Here is a 25,826-nt window from a genome sequence, read left to right as displayed (position 1 = left end):
GTTACTAGATACACTTGTTGATGCCACGTTGGTTATGCAGGAATGTAATGCGGAAACAGTGGTCTGTAAGCAACAATGTAATGCCTTAATGCAAAACTAAATATGGAATATCACATTCTGTGTATCTTACACAATATCTTGTACAAAACCATTCTTAATGCATGCCGTTTAGAGCCTGATTGTGTACTCAACCAGATCTATTCGGGCGGCAAACAATACAGGATTCTATTATTCCAGATACTCCAGCACCCACACCCAGAGATCCATGCCGACCCAATCCTTGCCGAAATAGAGGATCATGCTTAGCTAATGATTCCCCGAGAGGCTACCGTTGTCAGTGCCGAATTGGATACAGCGGAGCTCGTTGTGAAATCGGTTAGTAAAAATTTGATTCTACCGTAATAAAATACAAATCATCCCGTCCGCATTATTCTCAATATGCCGGTACTAATTTACAGAGCCGATATGCGGCCCAAATCAGGAATACACAGATTGTGCTACCAACTGCCCGAGGAATTGCGTCGAGCTGTTCCCCAGATGCAACAGAGCTTGCAGCCTTACGCAATATTGTATGTGTAGATCTGGATATGCGGAATTGAGCCCAACAGATAAGACGTGCGTACCGATCTCCAGCTGTCCGAGTGAGTAATTTTACATTACATTTTCATTTCATACATGAAGCGTTCATTGCAATACGCCAGTTCGAATTGTAGTAAGAAAATTGAGTGATCTCATCTAATTTCTAGCGAATCAGTGCCTTTCGAGACCGTGCCGAAACTCGGGCCAATGTGTCAACGATAACTCTGACCGAGGATACACTTGTCAATGCGTGAACGGATTCACAGGACCTAATTGCGGTGTTGGTAAGATATACATCGCTTTAAGTCGTACTAAGTAACGAATGATCATAATCAGATTAGCTGCGTGGTGTATATTTATAGGCAGATTCATGGTCTCCGCGTTGATCGTCAATTTTTCTCACTATGGGATGATTGCCAAATTTTAAGAGACTACCAAACATACTTCTAAAAAGAGAAAGAATATGCACTCATTGTCAACTTGACAATTTCTTCTTTGTCTCCACCCTCCCAATTTCATAGACCCGATTGTACGCAATACATTGTGTTTGGATATCCGCTGGCAATATCCAGATTTCTTGCTCATTATTTTTGAAAGAAAGCATTCGTAGTGCCGGCGTGTGATCACACCAGGTATGTTGCATTTAGCTCCTTGTCAACGAAATCCTTGCCTGAACGGTGGATTTTGCGAAAATGTGCCTGGCCCACTCGGATACAAATGTACCTGTCAGGCACCTATCAGCGGTGAACGTTGTCAGAACGTCCGTAAGTACATTATTTCAACCTGGTGATATTGATCTTAAAGTTTAAACATACTAATACCGTTGATTGGTTGGACTGTAAATTTTTCTATACGGTTGAATTTTGGATGTTTACAACACTTAATTAGATAATAGATATCAGAAATGCTGAAAAATTTCGTTAATTTATATTATTTGGTAAAAATGGCTGTGAATTAAAGTGAAATGAATTGGAGATTGCATAAATCTTGCAATTTATGCCTGCATAAATATTCGTTCCAGGCCAATAATGCAAATGATCTTTGTTGCATGAAAAATTTTCAAAGCAGAACCGGTGCTATTGTGAGCAAAATTTAGTCGAATATATTTCTACATTAGATCCAAACCAGCCGTTCTTAACATTTTTCCTAGTCATGGTCCACTTTCTTGGTTGCATAATAATCACAAACAATTGTACAATGCTAAACTTTCATAATTTCACAATTTTCCAAATCGTTCTGCCCAACTCAAAATGCTCTAGTGTTCAAGAACCACAAGCTCTACCACTCAATACTGTGGATAGCACTACTTTTTCTTTGCAGCGCGTTGCCCTGGAAACCGAGTGTTCAATCCATGCGCGACAAATTGCCCGGCCAACTGCGACAACCGACGTCCCATATGTAATAGAGGCTGCAACCGAGATAGCTTCTGTGTCTGTCCCGAAGGGTCAGTGGAACGCAGCGGTACAGATAACACTTGCGTACCCGTGTCGGAATGCAGATGTAAGTAAAAAAGAATTTCGGTTCATTCTATCGACACGGAGGATACTCTTGAGGCAAAGTACACAGCCCGTGATGAGATTTTGATGTAGTATAAGTTTGATGTAGTAAAAGTGGCATTTGAGATAGGTAGCTAGACAAATTGATTTAATTTCCAAGCATTTTCACAAAATAAGATAACACTGAATATAGTAATACTCTCCTAATTTACGGCCGAAGAATAAATTCACTATGGTTCCTCTCTGCATTATAAAATTAGAGTTTTTTATGCACACAAGATTGCTTACCAAATCCAAAGTGGAATGCGTGGAGGCTAAGGATGCTACCACTCTTCCTAACTATTGTGTTAGGAAGAGTGCCGCACCAATAAAAGTTTATGGTGCTACTGAACTTCACAGTACTCGTTATTATAACTTATTCGAAAAGTCAGTCGTAAATTTTTAGACACCCGCGAATTCTACTGACAAGTCATCAAACGTACTACTGTTGTTGAAAGATCATTTTACTTCGATTGAAATATGACTATGACTGTTTTCTAGATCTAAAATTGACATAATTTTCATTTTGCAGCTCGCAATCCATGTACTCCCAACCCATGCCAACGATCAGCAGACTGCGTAGTATCTGGGGATACCTACTCCTGCCTATGTCCAGTTGGATATATCGGAAGAAACTGCGAAACAGGTACTTAATATTGCCTGCGAAATCATGCACATAAAATGACGTTGTCCACATGTTGATGCATTGTATTACTTTGCAACACAGACGCTTGCAGGAGCAGCCCGTGTCAAAACGGCGGTAGGTGCCAAGGAGCCGCTAATGCCCGAGGTTACACTTGCAATTGCATGGCCGGATACAGAGGCCGGAACTGCCAGATAGGTAATTGTGCTTCTCATTATACCTTATTATCGTATTTGTCTCACGTTATTACCAGAGTTACCTCGAACTAAATCGAGTCAAGTCACAATGCTGACGAATTTTCAAAACTAGGCATCACAAGAATAATGTATGTGCCTTAACGAACATAATTTCGTTCCTGATATTATTGTGCGATTTTGTTACAAATTGATAGAATTTTTTAACAATTGTCGAATTGCCATATTTTCACAGATTGTCAGTAACGAAGTACTTCTCCTAATTGGAGTACCCCAGTAGATTTTGCCTACTTGCTCCACCTACTCATGAGTTTACAATTTTAGACTATTTCCGTTTCTACTTGGGCAGCTATTTAGCCAAAACTACTGACTTTTTACAAAGAAGTGAATAGCCCCTGTATAACTCAACCAAATCTGATGTTGGAAGCTACTTATTTGATTTCTTGCGATACCGTTTTGTACTTCTACTTGTAATTGAGTATAACTTTACGCAGTTCCTTTTACTTCAACTGGAGTGGCTACTTTGAGAACCTTTGCTTCTATTTAGTGACAGATCCGTGCGAAGAGAATCTCGGACAGTTCTGTGACGTGAACGCAGAGTGTCAAATGGACTCCAGCTCCGAATACAGATGTAGATGCAAAGCCGGATACAAAGGAAACGGTTTTACGTGCGAAGGTATTGTGACCTTTAAATGAAGCTGGAGCATTAAATCTGATTCGATCTCCCATTAACAGAAATGTCTCCATGCGAGAGGGCGAGCGGACGAGCATGCGACGTCAACGCTGAATGCAAGACGGGCGTGGCCAGTCGATTCCGATGCGAATGCATGTCTGGATATACCGGCAATGGATTTTCTTGCAGTAAGATGCTTTACGTAATATAGGAGAGATGATTCATGGTTTGTAACTAGAGTACATGATGAGATATTAATCTCTATAACATGTATTCGTGAAAGATTTTCGAATGACAAGAAGTATCCTAAATATTTATGTGAAGAAGCTCTTGGAGGTACTGAAACTTCAATGTACAATTGAATGATATATTTATATTGAAATAAACCTGACTATTTTTATCTGACACTCGTTAGAGTTAATCCTCAGCCGCTATTAGTACAATATGCAAAGTACATTAAAGACGTATCACCAAATATGATGTCACCGGCATAAAAAAACGGCTAATTGAGGAAAACAGATGGCTTATGCTCAGCGTACTATTTTTGGATTTTACACAAATTCCTTGTGTTCGCACACGTTAGGTTGGCGGAAATTTTTATGCCGGTGATGTCATATTTGGTGATAAGACTATTGATATATAAAGTTATCTTGAATTCTCTGCTGGTACTGGCCGAAAATATTCGAGTGTATTTTAATATGATTATATTATTCATTTGCTATGGTAGCCATTATTATAGTTCATACAATAGCTGTGGAGTAATTCAAAGATCGTGGACAAATCGTTTATGTTCACGATGCTTCCTGACTAGAGTTGATATAAAAGATCTGATGGAAAAATGTTGTTTGGATGAACATTAATTCTGTGCAATAAGAACTGGGTAAATCATTCATCATCACACCACACATTTGACCATCGTATAAAGCAACTGTATTGTATTGTGGTAGTTACGTGTTACAAAGTCATGCAAAGCATTGGAATCGTTTTCAGGAGCGGTTGCGGACGACCCTTGCCAATTGCCAGATGGCAGCACCTGTCATCCCGATGCGCTATGCAGAATGAGCCAAGGCAGACGAGTCTGCCAATGCAAGGAAGGGTACAGGGGCAACGGCAGAAGAAGTTGTACAAGTATGCGATACATTCTTGAAAATATTACTGAAGCAGTTGTCCGGAGAAGCTTTACCTTTGAAAAAATGCAAACATTCCAGGCCGCATTGCAGTCTTCTACACTTTGTGATATATATAATCATAGTTTAACCGCCTCTTGGTAGGTGTCATAAATTTGACCTTGCATTGAACGCTAATGGATTTGTGGGACATGACCATTTTGAGTAATCCTATCAGTAGCTGACATCTACCCAGCCAGCAGAGATGGTCAAAGTAGTCACGGTTGGTAGTTAAGTTGTGCAAGTGCAAGTAGGCAAAACCTAATGGAGTATTTAAAAAAGTTGAAGTACTATGTTACCGACCACCTATGCTGGCCAGCAGACACACTTGTAATCAAAAGAGAAATATATAAGTGCATGAATGTTACATATCTCGGGTTTCAGAAATCTTATTTTGAGCTATAACTTCTGGAAACGGCTAATCATTGAAGCTTACACTACTGATATGAACGGTTACAAAAAATTCAAATGATCTTCCTAGGAATCGATGAATGCGAAGAACGCTACGGACGCCCGTGTCACAACGATGCCACTTGTGTTCGAGACCGAAACGCATTCCGATGTCAGTGCAACCCAGGCCTTATCGGCAACGGCGTCTCTAACTGCTGTAAGTTATGGCAAGTCAGTGATTCTCTGTGTGGTTATCCTCTACTCTTTGTGAATCAGATCAAAGTCCATGCAATCCAAATCCGTGCCTGAACTCGGCAAGATGCACTGCCGTGGATGAAGAGGACTACACGTGTACGTGCGGACCTGGATACACCGGAGTTAATTGTGGAATAGGTGAGTTACCTTGCGGCGTGCGGATGATTGAATTTAATTGTGTGGTAGTCTTACCCTGATATATTAACTGGTATAGATCCCATCAGGGGCAAATATCCCAGTTTGAATGAGTTTTCTGTTGTATGTTTATACGTTTCTAGTGGATTTTGCAATTCGAAAACCTTCAATTGTTTGCATGAGATGTCGCACAAAATTTCAAGTGTAACGAAACTATGGGCAACCCATTATTAAATCTTCGTTCCATGTGCAGCCAGTGATTTGACGATTTGAAAACTACAACAATTACTTAGGACTTCAACTTGATGGAACTTGACCAAAACGATAACCTTTAGCTTAGCCCTAGAGGCATTTGTGTTGGTGATTTTTATGCCTTTAAAGCTACGATGTTAAATTCAACCAAGAAAAGACCGCCTGCCGGCCATGTCCCTGAATGTTGCTTGCGTATGCAGTTCATATTTCGTGTGAAATGAGGATGACGTTGATGATACGTAATGTGAGGAAAACGTAAATGTAACAAATCTTGCTACAGTACTGGATCCTTGTGCACCGAATCCATGCGGTAACGGTGGAAGGTGCAATCGTGGAGCTGGTATGATGTACACATGCACATGCACCGGAGGATATACTGGCAGGAATTGCGATGTAGAACGTGAGTTGAGAATAAAAATAATTAAATGACATAGCCAGATCTTACTTACATTATCAATTATATTATCTTACAGCGAAAGATCCTTGTGAATCGAATCCCTGTAACAACGGAGGTGTGTGCAATCGCGGGGTTGGTATGATGTACACGTGTGTCTGTACCGGAGGATATACTGGCAGGAATTGCGATGTAGCGCGTGAGTCAAGCATTTAAAATAAGTTAATATGGTTGCCAGATCTTCCTTACACTATCAATCATATTTCCATACAGCGAAAAATCCGTGTGAACCAAACCCATGCATGAACGGTGGTATGTGCATTCGTGGGGTTGGTATGATGTACACCTGCACCTGTACCGGAGGATATACTGGCAGGAATTGCGATGTAGCACGTGAGTCAACTATTTAAAATAAGTGAATACGGTTGCCAGATCTTCCTTACGCTATCAATCATATTTGTATACAGCGAAAAATCCGTGTGAACCAAACCCATGCATGAACGGTGGTATGTGCATTCGTGGGGTTGGTATGATGTACACCTGCACCTGTACCGGAGGATATACTGGCAGGAATTGCAATGTAGCACGTGAGTCAAGCATTAAAATAAGCAATTACGGTTGCCAGATCTTCCTTACACCATCAATCATATGTTTATACAGCGAAAAATCCGTGTGAACCAAATCCCTGTAACAACGGTGGTATGTGCAATCGTGGGGTTGGTATGATGTATACCTGTGATTGTATGGAAGGTTACTCTGGAAGGAACTGTAACACAAAGGGTGAGTGACTTACACACTGTAGATTAATTTGTGTTACTATTACCTTTGCGCTATTTTAGCACCGGAAAATCCCTGCGATAAAAACCCGTGTATGAACGGAGGTGTGTGCAATCGTGGGGTTGGTATGATGTACACGTGCGCCTGTACCGGAGGATATACTGGCAGGAATTGCGATGTAGCGCGTGAGTCAAACATTTAAAATAAGTTAATATGGTTGCCAGATCTTCCGTACACTATCAATCATATTTCTATACAGCGAAAAATCCGTGTGAACCAAACCCATGCATGAACGGTGGTATGTGCATTCGTGGGGTTGGTATGATGTACACCTGCACCTGTACGGGAGGATATACTGGCAGGAATTGCAATGTAGCACGTGAGTCAAGCATTAAAATAAGCAATTACGGTTGCCAGATCTTCCTTACACCATCAATCATATTTTTATACAGCGAAAAATCCTTGTGAACCAAATCCCTGTAACAACGGTGGTATGTGCAATCGTGGGGTTGGTATGATGTATACCTGTGATTGTATGGAAGGTTACTCTGGAAGGAACTGTAACACAAAGGGTGAGTGACTTACACACAGTAGATTAGTTTGTGTTACTGTTACCTTTGCGCTATCTCAGCACCGGAAAATCCCTGCGATAAAAACCCGTGTATGAATGGAGGTGTGTGCAATCGTGGCGTTGGTATGATGTACACCTGCAACTGCATGGAAGGTTACTCTGGAATGAACTGTGAGACAACAGTGCCACCACCTACTACTCCAACACGTGAGAATACGCTTTTATACAATTACCATCAAAATTATGTAAAGAACACAATGGTTTGAATTGGATGTCAAAGCAAAGATGGGAATTCCTGTAACTGCTATCGTGAAAATTTCAAAAATCGAATTACGAAATCTCTCCAACTCACACGAGATTGTTTGAATTGGTTGGGTTTCATCATACCCATGATTCCGTAGCAAGAACTGAGAACTGTGGACACGTTTATGGGGGACTAGTCCTTACCGACAAAAACTTCCTCAATTCAAAACTCTTCCATTACTAGCACACTTAACATACTTCCATTGTACCACAACTTGACGGCATTGAAAGGAACAAGATGAAATAGGGATGTCGGATTGGACGTTTTGAACTATGCCTAAAATCACTTTAGGTGTCTATAAGTTTTTTGTTGATTGTAATAGATGGTCAAGATGCCAGTTAATCTATAAATTGGGGATGAGCACGAGAATATTGGCTATGTACTATCTATCGTAACAAGTTTAGGCATTGAACGCTGTGTTATCATTTTGATTGTCTGGTTTTTCTGTTGCTTTTCTGATTGTAACGTAGAAGAGTTTGAGCATTTACGGGTTGCTTAAGATTAGATATTTCCGAACTGCTTCCTTTTAACTTGAACATGCTGACGTTCGATAGAGGTTAGCACCTGAAATCTTTTCAGCGCGAACTGCTTGTGAACCGAATCCGTGCTTTAATGACGGTACGTGCACACTTCGTGGTCGCCAGTTCAGGTGTCTTTGTAAGCCTGGATATTCAGGAAGACGGTGCAATGTGCAACGTGAGTTTGTGGTAACGGTGTCAAAAATTCGTCATCTATCAACGATTCATGTCATTAACGAGGAAATGGCCAGAATTACTAAATTGCACGAGACCGACATCACTATTAACAATATATCTAATTTGTTATTGGGATAGTCAAGGAATGTCGCTGTCATATATTTCAATTGTTGCTTGAAAGATTTGGAGTTGCATATGTACGTCCGGCTCTCGCTAGACTTGGAATCATCACTGAGACAACGACTCATCAATAGACATGGGCAAAGCGATTTTGAGTTCTCGAATTCGATTCGAGTATCAACTGTAATTTCTGGAGTCGAGTAGTGAGAGCCGGTATTTTTCATGTAACAAAAATATATGCTTTCACACCAAAACGAATATTTTACCAATGACAAGTATAGCTTCAATACTTACGAATATTCATGAAGCAGTGAATTCTGTCAAGTAGTGATCGACCAGGGTTTTAACCAAGTCACAAGGTTCCGAGTCACACGTCAATCTCACTTTTATATTTTTGACTCGAGTCAAGTCGAGTCATTTACAATTTACCACCGAGTCAAGTCGTAGTCGAAGTCAGTGAGTAGAGGGTCGAGTCCGAGTCATTGTGTTCACTGTTCAGTTTTGAGTTCAATCCGGTTCAACCCACTTTTTTCAACTCTGCTTGAGTGATGTAGAATGGCTCGCATTCACAATATCGTAATTTTCCTTGAGTCCTAACAGCCCTATTTTCCAAGTATCGGGACTTATTGAAGAAATATCAATAATTTGGTGACTTTACTATTGTTTGAAGTCACAATGAAATGTCTCTCTTGGCCGTCCTAGTCTCGAGTCATATGACTTGGTTCGAGTCATGCACAATGACTCGAGTACAAGTCAAATCATTACACAAATTGACTCGAGTCGATTATGTCTCTGACTCTTTCTCACCGAATGAACCCCCAAAAAAATATCTTTATTTGAACATTCAAACTACTTTTCGAATTACAGTAAATATTTCTTTGTACATAGATGACACACTGAAGAATAGTGTATCTTGTATAGCGTTACTTTATTCGGCACATACACTCTATACAAAAATCAGGAATATCTAGATATCCCTGACAAAAATGATTGGCTCCTTCATCAAAAGAGGTAGTGTTAGTCCCAAAATTATCCTATTGCGGTGTCAAGCTGTACGAATGAGTGTGTACCCAAATTTTATACACGAAACTCACTGATATAAAGTAATATAGTAACTTGTCGACAAGGTAATTACAGCTTCCATGTTCATTGTTCATTTACCACACAATAAAGAATGGCATCTGCAGCAGAAATTATAGTTACAAGCGCACATCCAACATTATTGCCATTTAGAAGTGGTAATTCGCTGCTTGCATTAACTATCATCGCATGACTAACAAGAGCTCAACTATGTTTCATTAATTGGCGGGGATCTAGATATGTGTCAATGGTACTCGAAATGTAGAAATGGATAATTTTAAAGCATATTATGAATCCACTCTCCAGGAAATCCCTGCAGACCAAATCCATGCATGAATGGTGGCAGGTGCGTTCGCACTGGTAGGACGTACACGTGCAATTGCCGGGCTGGCTTTACTGGAATCAAATGCGACGTGATACGTGAGTGGAATGATACAAGAATATCAGTTTCGATGTAAAGATTACGTGTATGCTGTCATAGGTGATGAATCATGCGGAGCGAGACGTGCGAGAGTTATGGCTAATTCAGTCGGTGTGGTTGGCATGTACATTCCTACCTGTGACGAATTCGGCCTTTACGACGTCAAACAATGCCACGGATCGACGGGCTCCTGTTGGTGTGTAGACACAGCAACTGGCGAGGAACTCGCCGGTACGAGAGTGGGTCCTGGACTGCCAACTGTTTGCGAACCAGTTACAACTGCTGAGACAACGACGACCGCACGTGAGATAGTTTTCACTGGTTTTCGATATCCAGTTACTCATTTTGCCTTACGATGAACAGTACATTGTATGAGCAGTGCCCAAGTATGAATTCAAGACTCAATTATTTCCTATCCTTTCGTGTCGGTACATCATTTCAAAGCTAGGGGGGAGTTTAAGAAGCACTTTTCTGAATTTGTAGTATATATGAAATGGCTCGTGCCACCGTTTTTGTCATCATTCCAGATCAAGAGTGAAATTGTTCACAGTAGATCCATGGGCACAAAGGATTTAGCATAGCATGAAGTTTTCAGTATAGCATCTCTCGTCATATTGCATTAGATTTCAAGGGCCTGCATCATGTTCTGAGACATCTCTTTTAGTATAATTTGTATCATTGAAAGACAAACCACTTTATACACATAAAGACGGATGTATGTCTTCATCATTCCAACATAGCCAGATCTTATTTACAGCATTCATTATATTATCTTACAGCGAAAAATCCATGTGAACCAAATCCTTGTAACAACGGAGCCATGTGCAATCGCGGGGTGGGTATGATGTACACGTGCAGCTGTACAGGAGGATATTCTGGCAGGAATTGTGATGTAGCACGTGAGTCCAGCATGAAAATAAGTGATTACGGTTGCCAGATCTTCCTTTCACCATCAATCATATTTCTTTACAGCGAAAAATCCGTGTGAGCCAAATCCTTGTAGTAATGGAGGTATGTGCAACCGTGGGGTTGGTATGATGTACACTTGTGACTGTATGGAAGGTTACTCTGGAAGAAACTGTGACAATATGGGTGAGTTACTTACAAATATCAGACTCGCCTGCATCACTATTGATTCTGTACTACAGTTCCAGTTCAAAATCCGTGCGAGCCAAATCCTTGCATGAACGGCGGTATGTGCAATCGCGGGGTTGGTATGATGTACACATGCAGTTGTACAGGAGGATATTCTGGCAGGAATTGTGGCGTAGCACGTAAGTCAAGCATTAAAATAAGTAATGACGGTTGCTAGATCTTCCTTACACCGTCAATAATATTTTTATGCAGCGAAAAATCCGTGTGAACCAAATCCTTGTAGTAACGGTGGTATGTGCAATCGTGGGGTTGGTATGATGTATACCTGTGACTGCATGGAAGGTTACACTGGAAGAAACTGTGACAATATGGGTAGGTTACTTACAAATATCAGACTCGCCTGCGTTACTATTGCTTCTGTACTACAGTTCCAGTTCAAAATCCGTGCGAGCCAAATCCTTGCATGAACGGCGGTATGTGCAATCGCCGGGTTGGTATGATGTACACGTGCAGTTGTACAGGAGGATATTCTGGCAGGAATTGTGGCGTCGCACGTAAGTCAAGCATTGAAATAAGTAATTACAGTTGCCAGATCTTCCTTACACCATCAATAATATTTTTGTGCAGCGAAAAATCCGTGTGAACCAAATCCTTGTAGTAACGGTGGTATGTGCAATCGTGGGGTTGGTATGATGTATACCTGTGACTGTATGGAAGGTTACACTGGAAGAAACTGTGACAATATGGGTGAGTTACTTACAAATGTCAGACTCGCCTGCGTTACTATTGCTTATGTACTACAGTTCCAGTTCAAAATCCGTGCGAGCCAAATCCTTGCATGAACGGCGGTACGTGCAATCGTGGGGTTGGTATGATGTATACCTGTGACTGTATGGAAGGTTACACTGGAAGAAACTGTGACAATATGGGTGAGTTACTTACAAATGTCAGACTCGCCTGCGTTACTATTGCTTCTGTACTACAGTTCCAGTTCAAAATCCGTGTGAGCCTAATCCATGCATGAACGACGGTGTGTGCAATCGTGGGGTTGGTATGATGTATACCTGTGACTGTATGGAAGGTTACACTGGAAGGAGATGTGGTGTGAAGCGTAAGTCGCTGTGTTCGCAAAAATCCTTTCATTTCTTCGCACAAATGTGTAACCCGTGGACTGACGTGTCATTGTAGGAGATGATTCGTGCACTGCCAGACGTGCGCGGGCTATGGCCAACTCGGCTAGTATGCCTGGCGCATACGTTCCTACCTGTGACGAATTTGGACTTTACGACAGCACACAATGCCACGGATCGACAGGATTCTGTTGGTGTGTGGACACAGAGACTGGCGTAGAACTTTCCGATACCAGAGTGGGTCCTGGACAGCCAATTGTTTGCGAGCCAGTTACAACGCCTGAGCCAATGGCGACTACACAGACTCGTGAGATAGTTTTCAACGGGTTTTCAATATATATTTACTCATTTTTGCCTTATGATGAGCAGAAAATTGTATGAGAAGTAGACAAGTATGAATTCATGATGGGACTGTAGATAGATCGGCACAAAGTCGCTCACTACATTGTGTTAGATATCAAGGGCCTGGATCATGTTCTGAGTCATCCATATTTATATAGAATATATCAAGTCAATAATTTATACATATGAGTCATTCCTCTCCAAATCCACTATGGATGCTTGACTTTCGTTGACGTTCCGAGTTTGAGTAAACCCAATTGTTTTGCAGCTAAAGATCCGTGTGCACCAAATCCGTGTGGGAACGGAGGTATGTGCAATCGCGGGGTTGGTATGATGTACACGTGCAGCTGTACAGGAGGATATTCTGGCAGGAATTGTGGCGTAGCACGTAAGTCAAGCATTGAAATAAGTAATTACGGTTGCCAGATCTTCCTTACACCCTCTATCATATTTTTTTACAGCGAAAAATCCATGTGAGCCAAATCCTTGCAGTAACGGAGGTATGTGCAATCGTGGGGTTGGTATGATGTATACCTGTGACTGCATGGATGGTTACACTGGAAGAAACTGTGAAAATAGGGGTGAGTTACTTAAAACTATCAGACTCGCCTGCGTTACTATTACTTCTGTACTACAGTTCCAGTTCAAAATCCGTGCGAGCCAAATCCTTGCATGAACGGCGGTATGTGCAATCGCGGGGTTGGTATGATGTACACGTGCAGCTGTACAGGAGGATATTCTGGCAGGAATTGTGGCGTGGCACGTAAGCATTAAAATAAGTAATTACGATTGCCAGATCTTCCTTACACCATCAATCATATTTCTATGCAGCGAAAAATCCGTGTGAGCCTAATCCATGTATGAACGGCGGTATGTGCAATCGTGGGGTTGGTATGATGTATACCTGTGACTGTATGGATGGTTACACTGGAAGGAGATGTGGTGTGAAGCGTAAGTCGCAGTGTTCGCAAAAATCCTTTCATTTATTCGCACAAATGTGTAACCCGTGGACTGACGTGTCATTATAGGAGATGATTCGTGCACTGCCAGACGTGCGCGGGCTATGGCCAACTCGGCTAGTATGCCTGGCGCTTACGTTCCTACCTGTGACGAATTTGGACTTTACGACAGCACACAATGCCACGGATCGACAGGATTCTGTTGGTGTGTAGACACGGAGACTGGTGCAGAACTTTCCGATACCAGAGTTGGTCCTGGACAGCCAACCGTTTGTGACCCAGTTACAACGCCTGAGCCGATGGCGACTACACAGAAACGTGAGATAGTTTTCAACTGGTTTTCAACACATATTTACTCATTTTTGCCTTATGATGAGCAGAAAATTGTATGAGCAGTACACAAGTATGAATTCATGACTGGACTGTAGATCCATGGGCACAAAGTCGCTCACTACATTGCGTTAGATATTAAGGGTCTGGGTCATGTTCTGAGTCATCCATTTTTATATAGTTTGTATCAAGTCATTACTTTATACATATGAGTCATTCCTCTCCAAATCCGCTATGGATGCTTGACGTTGACGCTCCGAGTTTGAGTAAACCCAATTGTTTTGCAGCTAAAGATCCGTGCGCACCAAATCCGTGTAGTAACGGAGGTATGTGCAAGCGCGGTGCAGGTATGATGTACACTTGCGAATGTAGGGGAGGTTACTCAGGAATGAACTGTGCCATGAGGAGTCTGGGTGAGTGGCTGCACAAACAGTAGACTAGCCTGAGTTAATATTGCCTCTGTACTATCATAGCACCAGAAAATCCTTGTAATCCAAACCCATGTAGGAACGGGGGTGTTTGCGGACGTGTGGACGATATGATTTACATCTGCGACTGTAAGGCAGGTTACTCCGGAATGGACTGTACAGTGATGGCTGTACTTCCAACTCTGTCTCCTGTGCCAAAAGGTATTTCTGTTTTCCTGTGATTCTGTATGATATGAAACTATGTTTCGGAGTACACTGTCAAAAATTTTGCGATTTTGGTAGTCACATCGCTGTAGGCTTGGCATAAAACTTTGTCGGTTGCTGTCAACGTTGAACTTCCTATTCATGTAAGGTGCTGGCTTGTAGCGGAATGGCGAGAAACCATGAAGAGTTTTTCAAGAGTACATAATTTGTGCCGTCAGAATATGTTGCGAAATCGCCGATTAACAGACATTTGCACCATTGACCTTTTCACTTCATTTTACTTTTGTTCTCCTATATCGACTTGGTTTTGTGTTCATTTCTGTGTTCGTTTTATTTTCCTACTTATCTGAGGAAAGAAATTGATTCTTACATCCAAATATGTACGGGTCACTCCAGTGGAGCTGGTCAAAGTAGTCATTGTTGGTCACAAAGTAAAAGTCGAAGTAACGTTGTAAATTTCGAATCAAGCACAAGTAGAAGTATCAATTTTCAAGTCAGTAAAAGTAAGTTTTTAAGCCTAGTTTTGCCTTAAATTGAGAACTGTTACGTTAAGTCATAACCACTAGAGCAGTGGTTCCCAACCTTTTTCGTCTCGTGCCCCCCTTGGCCGATATTTGAGCTAAAATTCCCCCCCTGTGAAAAAGTTGCCTGTAACTAAAAAAATGTGATTTTTAACGTGCAACCACTTGTTGACTGAGCTAAACATATTCAGATATGTCCGAATTATGGCGAATGTGGACCGCACTAAACTTTGGTAAAGTACAGTCAAATTTGACCTGTTTTTGACCGGTCGGGTAGCCGCTGACGAAAAATAAATCACCAAGTCCGCTTGCTATGGACTTGAGTTGAATCGATGAATTTGGTACGGTATGTTCTTCACGTTAGCTCATATGTTGGCTTAAAAAGTTAAACAATTTCACCAGCGGCCTTGTGCTGAATTCGGCTTGACGTTTTCCTGCATAGTAGCAATTTGGTCGAAAGGCTGTCGCGGACCCAACGGAATCGTCTCGTGAGCCTCACTTTATCAGGGGGTGTAACATCTAGGGAAGGCATTTAAAAATACACGTAGCTTGAAATCCGCCAAAGAAACATACAACTGTAAAGAACTAATTTCTACTTAACAATTCTATACCCTAAAAATCTAAAAACCTTGTGAACCCAGTGTATCTTCCGATACAATGCCAAAGCCAGATTTCCCCTAAAAAAATTAAGCCAGATTCCCCCCTAAAAATTTCAAAATTCCATCCCGGTTGGGAACCACTGCACTAGAGTAAGTAGTGCAAGTGGGCAAAACCTACTTGAGTACTCGAAAGAAGTAGGAATGGTTTGTTACTGACCTTTGACTTTAGTTATGTCTGTTCTCCCTGTGAATACCATCTAATGTCAGTTTTTCAAATGAAATATATTTTCTTTTTATTACTTGCATGATTATTAACACTCTCCTCTGTGTTTCATGACAAATTATGAATCTCTTGTTTACAAGTGTAAAATTTTATCGGGTTTGCATTTTCAGGAGACTGTCAAAAACGAAACGCGGGAAAAGTCGGATTGATGGACGCCATGATTTACGAGTGCAACGCCGACGGAACGTACAAACGCAGGCAATGCTACGGTTTCCTGAACCAATGCTGGTGCGTCGATGCTGTCACCGGTGAAGAAATCGACGACACAAGAATGTCTAGATTCGCCTTCAATCTCAACTGTGACAGAGGAGGTTGGGACACGGCCGTATTTTTATCTAAATTGCGTAGAACTCAATCCTGATTGAGTCACTTTCTCGCAGATCAACGAGTGTGGCCCGACGGTAGCTGCGGTCAAGTGCGTCAGATAATGAGGACGGAGGATCCAGACAGGGCTAGAATCATGGGCTGCGACTCTGACGGCAATTACGAGCTGAAGCAATGCAAATTAGATAGAGAGTGCTACTGCGCTGACAAAATGACCGGCGAGTTGATTGCAGGCACAGTTTACGTTATAGGAGTCGAAAATTTAGACTGCGATCCAGTACCGACGACACCAAAAGCACCAGTAACACCCAAGCCCGGTGAGTGAAATTTGTGGCCATTTTTTAAATCAAATTAATTTTAAATACATTAAAACATTATTCCGAAAGGGTCTGCTTGTGTATCATGCACGTGAAAATATTATCAATAAATGGTAAAATATAATTATTTTACACCTCTGGCTGATGGGACATCTTCATGCTTATTTAAGGCAGGAGACTCTCCCAGAAAATGAAATAAAAAACTCAAAAGTCCTTTTTTTGTTCATATTTGCTTGCTCTATTTGATGTCATCTTTCATCTGCCCAAGTCTTTTATTGATTGGATATGCTTAAGTGTGACAAATTTAACTATGCAGTCATCGCCTCCCCTACTAATCAGCTCAACTTGTTACTACAACCAATATGCTGAATCCTGTCAATCTACGTGTCATTGACGATATCTATGATGTATGTTTGGTGTATTAAGTCCTCAAAAGTAGAGGTGACGTAGAGGAATTTTGCACTTTGTCAATTGATAAGCATACTGTTAACATCGTAACTTATTGCAAACGACCCATCTTTGTGCGTCTTATCAGGAGGCGATGTAACGGTCGCAGGAAGAGTAGTGTGAAGATCAGAAGCTTAAAAATTATGTTCTTGCATATTGTGAATTGTGATTAAATATGTTTTTTCCAGTGCCTGCCAATCCATGCCGACCGAATCCTTGCCGAAACCGCGGAACCTGTTCTGCTGACGATTCAGTCAAAGGATATCGATGCAGATGCAGAATCGGATACAGTGGAATGAACTGCCAAATAGGTCGGTAGAGTTGACGTTGCGTATGAGCGATCAGCCAGTTTAATCTCCTATAAAAGTAATATTTGATATATTTAAAACATTTTTTTATTATTTTTTCAAAATAATAATAGCATCTTTATTCCAAGCAAAACAGCTGAAAACACACATAATTCGGGAAGCAACCTGCCCCGTATCGTCGAGATTAAAGTAATCTTTTGAAATTTTAGAAATAAAGTCAAATTTTTATTTCTATGCAATATATTTATGCCATATACTATTTTAATATTATTATTTATATCAGGGTTGTAACCAAGTCACAAGGTTTCGAGTCACAAGTTAATCTCACTTTTATAGTTTTGACTCGAGTCAAGTCGAGTCATTTTCAATTCACCACCGAGTCAAGTCCGAGTCCAAGTCACGGAGTATAGTGTGGAGTCTAGGTCATACTGTTTTGACTCGAGTCCTAGTCCAAGTCATTTTGTCGACTGTCCAGTTCCGAGATAATGTCATGTGAAACCCACATTTTACAACTCTGCTCGGTGATATCGAATGCTTCGCTTTCATAATATACTAATTTTCCTCACCTTTAACAGTTTATAGTAGCATTTTCAAATACCAGTACTGATAAACGAAATAATTATAGTCTGATACCTTTAATATACTTCGAAATTACAATGAAATACGTGTCTTGGTAGACCCAATCTCAAGTCGTATGACTTTTTCATTTTTAAGAAAATGACTCGAGTCAATTTGAGTCACCAAAATATCGTGACTCGAGTCTTCGCAACCCCGATTTATATATATATATATTATGATATCACAGATAATTAAACTGATCTGAACTAAACAGTCATCCTCATCTCAAATTGACAGCGCCCTCATGTGGTGTCAACCGGGTATACGACGGGTGTGCCAGCAACTGCCCACGGAATTGCTTCAATTTATTCCGAGAATGTATTCAATCGTGCAACACGAGGGAATATTGTGTCTGTCGGCCAGGCTACGTGGAAAGGAGCGCCACTGATAAAACATGTGTGGCCATCCCCAGATGTCCAAGTGAGCATGCGCGGTTGTGAAGTGTTTAGGGTACCTGGGATGTAGTTTCAGTAATTTATTGATGCGATGGCCCGTTGTGACATTAAAAAATGCGTGATATCTGAATTTCGGTATCTTGTGTATTGGATTCTTCAACAAGACTGGTGCTTGTAAAATTACGTCTTTATATATGATATAGATTAGTTTGACTGAATTTACGGTGGTCGATTTTTTATTGCAGCCAATCACTGTCTCACGCGTCCATGCAGAAATTCCGGAAAATGCGTCAACGACGACTCTGCCAGAGGTTACAAATGCGAATGCGCCGCAGGGTATATGGGACCAAATTGCGGAAATCGTAAGTGTCGCTAAACTAATATTTTGAACATTAACCATAATCAAAGGTTTCTCTCGAACTAGCAATAGCAATATTGTAAACTTTGAATTGCGATTTTAAACTCACCAGATTCGACTGCATTTCGAGATCACAAAACAGGTTTCACAATAGATTCATGCGCCCAGAGTATTGGCATAGTATGAACTCCTAGTTTCAGTATGACATTTCCTGTTATATTGCATTGGATTTTAAGAGCCTGAGTCATACTCTGAGACATCTATTTTTATATAGTTTGTATCAATGAAACGATCACCAATTGATACACATTAAGGTGGGTGCTTGTCTCTATCGTTCCAAGACAAGAGTGAAATGCTCTTCAGCAAAAAAGGATTGAGAATTGAATTCACAATGGATGCACAACTTCAATGTTCCAAGTTTGAGTAATATCGACTTGTTTTGCAGCTATAAATCCGTGCGCACCAAATCCATGTAAGAACGGAGGTATGTGCAAGCGCGGTGCTGGTATGATGTACACTTGCGAATGTACAGAAGGTTTCATCGGTGAGGACTGTGCCATGCGGGCAGCTGGTGAGCGACTTACAAACAATAGACTATTCTGAGTTACTATTGCCTCTGTACTATCATAGCACGGGAACTTCCTTGCGATAAAAACCCATGTATGAACGGCGGTGTTTGTGAGCCAGGTGCGGGTATGATGTACACGTGCACATGTGCAGACGGATACTCAGGAGCTATGTGTGATCTTAAAGGTGAACTTTATACTGGTATTGACAACCCGCAAAAATTTATTTGGAATTACCATGGATTGTTTCATTGATATGAGCATGGTGATCAGGATTGATTTTTCACTCGAAGTGCTGTGTGCAACTGTGCCATGTGTCACTAATTGCGCAACTGAGCTATAATATCTCCAGCAAAGGGTTAAGTCAGGGACTGATACAGCAGTATCGGTACATGGTACCAAATCACAATTGCTTGATCGCGTCAACTTTTTCGTTACGGTATGAGCCATTTCGAAAGTCATGAAAGACAGTATATTTACAAAAGCCATTGGAAACAGATGTTTGATGGTCTATGCTTTTCCAAATGCTAAAAGTGGAGTTCTTTCTGGTCAAATCTTGTTGTAATTCAGCTGGAGTCTATTGATATAATGTCTAACAACTTTTGGGAATTGCGTACGGCTAATTGCCATGTTTGTCATGCCTCACGAATGGACAATCTCTTTCTCAATCTGTAGACAAGGACAATTGCAGACCGAATCCATGCAAAAATGGCGGAACCTGCGAAAGTGTAATGGACTCGGATGAGCCATATAGGTGCAAGTGTAAGAGCGGATTCTCAGGAAAGACCTGTACAAAGAGAAGTGAGTGGATCGATTTTAAAAAGCGCAATTCTTTTACATGTGGGTCAAGTAATAATCTTACTATTATTAGGAGAATAGTCCTTAATCATTCGCCTTTCAGCCCTGTGTAGGTGTAATTGTGTGTTTAACTATACTTGCTTCAGTCGTGTATTCTAAATAATGGTACGTTCAAAGGCCTTAGTCATGGAATTGGTACAACATCATAGAAGGTTATAGCATGAAATATATAGTCAACTTTTAGTAAAGTAGAATAATTTAGTGGTTAGATGTAATTGATGTCTATGAGTCATAGTATGCAAGAACCAGTAGAGATTTTTGCCTCACAATGGAAAGGACTTAGTATATTTTTGTCCTTGACGTTTTTGCGGCATATACACCGACTCATGATGCACATACACACGATCTGTGCATTGCATATGCATACCATGAGTGCATGATGTGCATATGCCGCTGGACAAGGAAGATGCAGATATAGCCTTTGACGGCTTTCTAAGTCTTGCACCACCCCTCCATGCTATCCCAGTAATGCATGAGCACCAAGCAGGGAAGTCATGGATACCAGTGTTACTAATAAGGTCTTTGGTCTGAGCCGGCCGGGGATCGAACCCACGACCTACCGATCAAGAAGCCAGACGCTTCACCATTACGCTATCTTGTCGGCACAATGTATTATATTTGCTGCTATCCTACGTCCTGATGCATTTGCTATGCATTAGTCATCACTCAAACTTCTTTTGGAGTTTCATTTTGCCTTCACCCATGGACCGAAATCACTGGTTTTTAGATTTGACTTTTACTGTCATCCGCATTATTACACTATTGAAATTTCTACAGCACGTACAAGGCGCGCTGTGTGCATTGCCTGGGGAGACCCGCATTACAAGACATTCGACAAGAGCGGATGGCACACTTTCATGGGTAAATGCAAATACGTCGCATCGGAATCCGTCGGTATTCCGTCCAACAGCGATAGATGGTTCCGTATCGTCGCGGAGAACGAAGTACGATTCAACAGAACCGCAGTCTCGTATGTCAAAGAAGTCACACTTTATCTTGACGGTGGCAACACAGTCATTGTGATCAAAAAGGAAGGCGTGGTCACGGTAAGAAAGATGATATTTCGATATTGTGCACTAAGACAATGAGATATGTCCTTCTTGACATTACACCCATGTTGCTAAGGCTGATGTTTAGAGTCTGCACTTCAGATTACTGCGATCCAACATATCGATTTCGCCTACCAGCACACGCCACTTCATTGTCATTGCTGATCCTTTTTATGTTATATTTTGTTACTTTCCATTGAGTGTGCATCTCTTTTTTTAGCGCTTCGCGCGATTCACCTCTCACTCTTCGTTATTGCTTTGTTTATAGTTCGAATTTCATATTTGACAATTCTCTCAGTCATAACCTTCCATGCCATCAAACTATCCGTTGGGATTGCTAGCATTCTGGTTGCATTTTGTGATATGACGATAAGGAGGGTGCGAAATCTTTTCACTATCATAAAGGGGGGCATGTCTAAAAAAGTTTGAGAACCACTGTTCTAGGTCAAGGCGAACGTTTGATTGAAAGAGACTATTCAAAGTCTTGTGCTTGTGCTGAAGTGTTTTCCCCAAGAGCCTTTCCTATAATTGGGGGCTTGACTCAATGGATTTCCCCCATCACAATTTTTCTTTATACACGGTATGATAAAAATGCTTCTGTAAATGTAACGAATGCTCATAAATCAGCAAAATGTGTCATATCTATTTTACCAGGATACATTTTGTAGTCAATAAAGTCTTGTAACGTTTCCGTCGTATTCCGAGGTTTGTCTGTAATGACTTGGACGCATCGTCATGCTATACGGCGATTTCAGGTTAACGGAAACGTGGTGACAGAGGCTGATACACCGTCGTACAAAATCGAGACTCGTGGAAGCTACGCTTTGGTTACGACCGCGCATGATGTCTGCGTGACCTACAACGGCAACAGAATGACCGTCAGAATGCCAGAGCAATACAAGAGACAGGTTGGAATTTGAGACGCTCATCTCCATTCACTCGGAATTAATTCTATCATTGTCGGAAGTATCTTTCGTATTGCTCTTGTTAGGTGACCTGAATCTTGTGCCATAACATAAAAAGGGCATATTGGAGAGAGTTCAATACATATCTAAACAGCTATTGTTGTAAGGATGCTGAGATTAAAATAATCCTGTGACTCAAGCTCTGTATCCTAGTCACACAGTATTAATTAGCATAATCTACATCGAGATTCTTGAACTTCTTTTACCGCGGTCCCCTAATTTATTTTGGGGGGTTACCTCAGCCACCTATTGCGATCTAGTCCGACAGAATATTTTGAAGAGCATAAGCAGGGTTTCCGTCGACGGAGATAAAAAATTAAAGACACCCAAATATTCTGAGTAGCGTATCCATGAAATTTACAATGCTGCCTACTACAAAAAAGGTCATCACTTTCTCTCAGCTCTCATCACAACCTCATTACCAGTTGGAATGCGGCTATTAGCGTTCAGATCGTCCGTGTGGTCGTTTTAACCCATTGTGAGCTCCAAAAATTATACAAAATAACTTTATAGTTTATATAGTATATAGTTGGGTTGGCCTTTTTTATGGACTGCTAAAATTAGTTCGTCTACCCCAATGGGTCCATGGACTCCAGTTTAAGAACCTCTGATCTACATAAACATGCAATCGATCAGGTCCGCGGATTTTGCGGCAATTACGATGGCGACAAAGACAATGACTTGCTGATGAAAAATGGCGTCATGGCCGATGACTTCGGCGACGTAGCTGTCAGCTACCAAGATGGCGACTGCGACAAAGAGCTTCCTCCTCCTGTCGTCTGCTCGGAAGAGGACAGAAAGAAATGGTAAGCCGAACGTTGTCCTGTATCGGAATGTTTATCGAGAATGACATTGCGATGTAGGGCAAGTGACGAAAACTGTGGAATGCTCTTACTCCCGGGCGGACCGTTTGCGGATTGTCAATCTATCGTGGACAACACCGGTTACATACAATCTTGCATTGTTGACGCTTGTGCCGTCGGAGAGTTTGAAGTTATACGGGTGAGAGGGAGTTGAAGTTTGCGTCGTACATAAGGCACCGTCTTCAATCCTTTTATTTGTTAGGCATTTGAAGCGTACGTCTCGGACTGTAAAGACAACGCCATCGACTTGTGCGATTGGAGAGAAAAGGCGCAGAGACCTGCCTTCAAGTGCCCAAGCAACAGCGCCTACTCGGGATGTGCCAGCCCGTGCCAGAATTCGTGTTTGAATCCAAATGCTGAAGTCGAGTGAGTAGTTTATTTTATCTTGCAGGGTGAGGCACAGAGCTCAGTTCAGTTTATTAGCAATTTATATCAGTTTAATACACCACAAAAATTGCGATACAATGAAAAGATAAGGAGATGTCGAAACGACTTGGAACAATCTTTGAAATCAGACACCCACCTTGGCCTAGGCGATGTAAAGAGGAGGCATGCACACTGAATGAAAAGTAAAAAAAGATATTATAGAAAAGCAAGCGACACAAAATGGGTTGACATGTCACAGAAGGTACGGTCAATAGGTCAGGTCGTGATCCGGTAATCTTGAAGGCCAACTAGAGGTGGTCAGTAGAGCTGGGCAAGAGGGAGTACCTGAGAAATTTGAATCCAAATCGAGTATTAGACTTCGAGTCGAGTCTTCAAGTGTCATTCATTACGACGACATAAGAATACGGATGTCGTGGGAAGTTTAAATTTGTGATTTTCATGCAACCATTAAGAAACCAATTCAAGCTCTACCCGACATAAAGAATGCTTAGTGTTTTGCTGACTATACCCAAGTCATTGCGCTTTATGTCATTTTCAATAATGTGTGTAGCATTGTACTACATGCGTGGGGTGCTTTGATACGGCCGTTTGCTGTTTCAAGGCTACCTTCGCGTTGTTAGTATAACTCTTGGTTGAAAGGGCATGGGGGCGTAGACTTGAAGTGTATTTTCATATAGTTTCTTACTACTTGACTCAAATCATTGCAATAAATATTGGATTCGGATTCGAGAGTCGAAACAGCCGGAGTGACCCATTAATGAAGTACTTCTACCAGTGTTGGGATCAAGTCACTACCTTCGAGTCACGAGTCATTTCGAGTCATTGCACATTTTGACTCGAGTCAAGTCAAGTCAATCGATTTTCGAAGGTGACTCGAGTCAAGTCAAGTCACTCGATTTTTGGAGGTGACTCGAGTCAAGTCAAGTCAAGTCACGAGTCAAGTCATAATTCAAGTCAAATTGCCTTTTCGAGGTATGAGGCGTGATTACGTCATTGTATTTTGCTAGCTGTCTGAAATACAGATTGAGTGGTCATTGATTTTGAACCGATGCACGAATATACAGTTAAATATACACGGAAGTGAGGCGCTGTATCGCTCACATATAAGTAGAACTAATAATAAACTACGTAAGTAATTGCACAGCCTCAGTTTATAGTTACCAGTCAAAATATAGAGAAAAGAATTGATACGACGCAATATATTACCCTTTTGCAAATTGATATGATACAATTCGAGTCTGCGCCAATGGTTGAGGACTATATAAACTATTATCGAATTCAATTTCAATAAAACAAGAGGTTTGGTTAAGTTAAGAATACAGAATAGAAATAGACATTTTGCTATTAAATTACTATACTATACCATAGTTTACGACAACGTAGGCTGTAAGCTTCGATCACTTCGTTTGCGATCAATACATTTGTGAGGGAACAATAGAGGCTCAGTAAAACGCACGATCATTGAATGATTGGTCGCTCTCACGGGTTACACCAGCGTTGCGCGAACAATCCGAACATATGCAAGATACAGTGATTTTTATCGACACCGATTACTTGATGACTTGAAATTGACTCGTGAATTTTGTTCCGAGTCACGAGTCAATCCACATTTCTGATACGCCGAGTCAAGTCAAGTCATTTTAGCAAAATGACTCGAGTCAAGTCAAGTCATACGAAAAAGTGACTCGAGTCTGACTCGAGTCATCCCAACACTGACTTCTACTTTATGAAGTACTCAAGTAGGTTTTTGCTACGTGCACTACTTACTCATGATTATGATTCTCGATTACCTTCCCTTTTATCCAAATGAGTACCTTATCGCGACCACAAGTAACATAATTTTTTGCTTCATGACCACGATCACGCTCATTCCATTGCTCTTTGTTACCATGTTGCGGGGTCATCACAGAAATGATATGACCAATAGAGGTTTCTAAGCTCACACGGCGGCAAGACATTGTTGAGACTATGTTGGTTAATGTCAAAAACCTCTCAGTGTCAAGAGCGTATGTATTAGTTAATTGAAATAATCGACTTCAATCGTTACAATTGATAGATAGTCAATGCTGATTTTAGTACTCAAATCACTCTGTCCAACCCTGATTGTAAGCAGTAGATTCTGCTTAGCTAATAAACATTGTCTGTGGCAGATGCGATTCGACTGGTACCATTGAGGCCTGCGTCTGTGACGCAGGATACGTGAGAGACGGAGCAAAATGTGTCAAATTGGCAGAGTGTGGTTGCGTCTCGGACGGCAGCTACTACGAAAGGGGTATGTGTTGTTGTTAATAATTAC

The 25,826-nt window shown here is 41.2% G+C and overlaps 1 protein-coding gene across 1 annotated transcript in view; it reads left to right on the top strand.

Annotated features, from left to right (window-relative positions):
- The window catches only part of LOC145455981 (uncharacterized), a 99,661-nt gene that overhangs the window by 47,486 nt on the left and 26,349 nt on the right, over positions 1-25,826 (top strand). Inside the window, exons 72-124 of the mRNA XM_080334008.1 lie at positions 238-375; positions 459-641; positions 747-863; positions 1,227-1,343; positions 1,900-2,079; positions 2,647-2,760; positions 2,842-2,955; positions 3,499-3,627; positions 3,687-3,812; positions 4,615-4,752; positions 5,272-5,397; positions 5,457-5,573; positions 6,103-6,222; positions 6,490-6,609; positions 6,684-6,803; positions 6,877-6,996; positions 7,056-7,178; positions 7,253-7,372; positions 7,446-7,565; positions 7,625-7,771; positions 8,448-8,564; positions 10,070-10,183; positions 10,245-10,487; positions 10,964-11,083; positions 11,157-11,276; positions 11,333-11,458; positions 11,532-11,651; positions 11,708-11,833; positions 11,907-12,026; positions 12,083-12,208; positions 12,265-12,390; positions 12,468-12,716; positions 13,020-13,143; positions 13,178-13,332; positions 13,389-13,514; positions 13,583-13,702; positions 13,780-14,028; positions 14,328-14,453; positions 14,514-14,669; positions 16,186-16,386; positions 16,456-16,716; positions 17,352-17,474; positions 18,327-18,509; positions 18,730-18,846; positions 19,288-19,413; positions 19,473-19,595; positions 20,084-20,209; positions 21,044-21,312; positions 22,071-22,223; positions 22,917-23,086; positions 23,144-23,282; positions 23,346-23,509; positions 25,681-25,802. Coding sequence (XP_080190134.1) covers positions 238-375; positions 459-641; positions 747-863; positions 1,227-1,343; positions 1,900-2,079; positions 2,647-2,760; positions 2,842-2,955; positions 3,499-3,627; positions 3,687-3,812; positions 4,615-4,752; positions 5,272-5,397; positions 5,457-5,573; positions 6,103-6,222; positions 6,490-6,609; positions 6,684-6,803; positions 6,877-6,996; positions 7,056-7,178; positions 7,253-7,372; positions 7,446-7,565; positions 7,625-7,771; positions 8,448-8,564; positions 10,070-10,183; positions 10,245-10,487; positions 10,964-11,083; positions 11,157-11,276; positions 11,333-11,458; positions 11,532-11,651; positions 11,708-11,833; positions 11,907-12,026; positions 12,083-12,208; positions 12,265-12,390; positions 12,468-12,716; positions 13,020-13,143; positions 13,178-13,332; positions 13,389-13,514; positions 13,583-13,702; positions 13,780-14,028; positions 14,328-14,453; positions 14,514-14,669; positions 16,186-16,386; positions 16,456-16,716; positions 17,352-17,474; positions 18,327-18,509; positions 18,730-18,846; positions 19,288-19,413; positions 19,473-19,595; positions 20,084-20,209; positions 21,044-21,312; positions 22,071-22,223; positions 22,917-23,086; positions 23,144-23,282; positions 23,346-23,509; positions 25,681-25,802 — 7,629 coding nt within the window. The remainder of the gene's footprint in view (positions 1-237; positions 376-458; positions 642-746; positions 864-1,226; positions 1,344-1,899; positions 2,080-2,646; positions 2,761-2,841; positions 2,956-3,498; positions 3,628-3,686; positions 3,813-4,614; positions 4,753-5,271; positions 5,398-5,456; positions 5,574-6,102; positions 6,223-6,489; positions 6,610-6,683; positions 6,804-6,876; positions 6,997-7,055; positions 7,179-7,252; positions 7,373-7,445; positions 7,566-7,624; positions 7,772-8,447; positions 8,565-10,069; positions 10,184-10,244; positions 10,488-10,963; positions 11,084-11,156; positions 11,277-11,332; positions 11,459-11,531; positions 11,652-11,707; positions 11,834-11,906; positions 12,027-12,082; positions 12,209-12,264; positions 12,391-12,467; positions 12,717-13,019; positions 13,144-13,177; positions 13,333-13,388; positions 13,515-13,582; positions 13,703-13,779; positions 14,029-14,327; positions 14,454-14,513; positions 14,670-16,185; positions 16,387-16,455; positions 16,717-17,351; positions 17,475-18,326; positions 18,510-18,729; positions 18,847-19,287; positions 19,414-19,472; positions 19,596-20,083; positions 20,210-21,043; positions 21,313-22,070; positions 22,224-22,916; positions 23,087-23,143; positions 23,283-23,345; positions 23,510-25,680; positions 25,803-25,826) is intronic.

The sequence above is a fragment of the Botryllus schlosseri genome, chromosome 14, assembly GCF_051294905.1.
Source record: "Botryllus schlosseri isolate E-star chromosome 14, Bs_hap1, whole genome shotgun sequence".
Lineage (NCBI taxonomy): Eukaryota > Metazoa > Chordata > Ascidiacea > Stolidobranchia > Styelidae > Botryllus > Botryllus schlosseri.
Note: the sequence above shows the minus strand (reverse complement) of the source record. Positions and strands in the feature narration are given on the sequence as shown.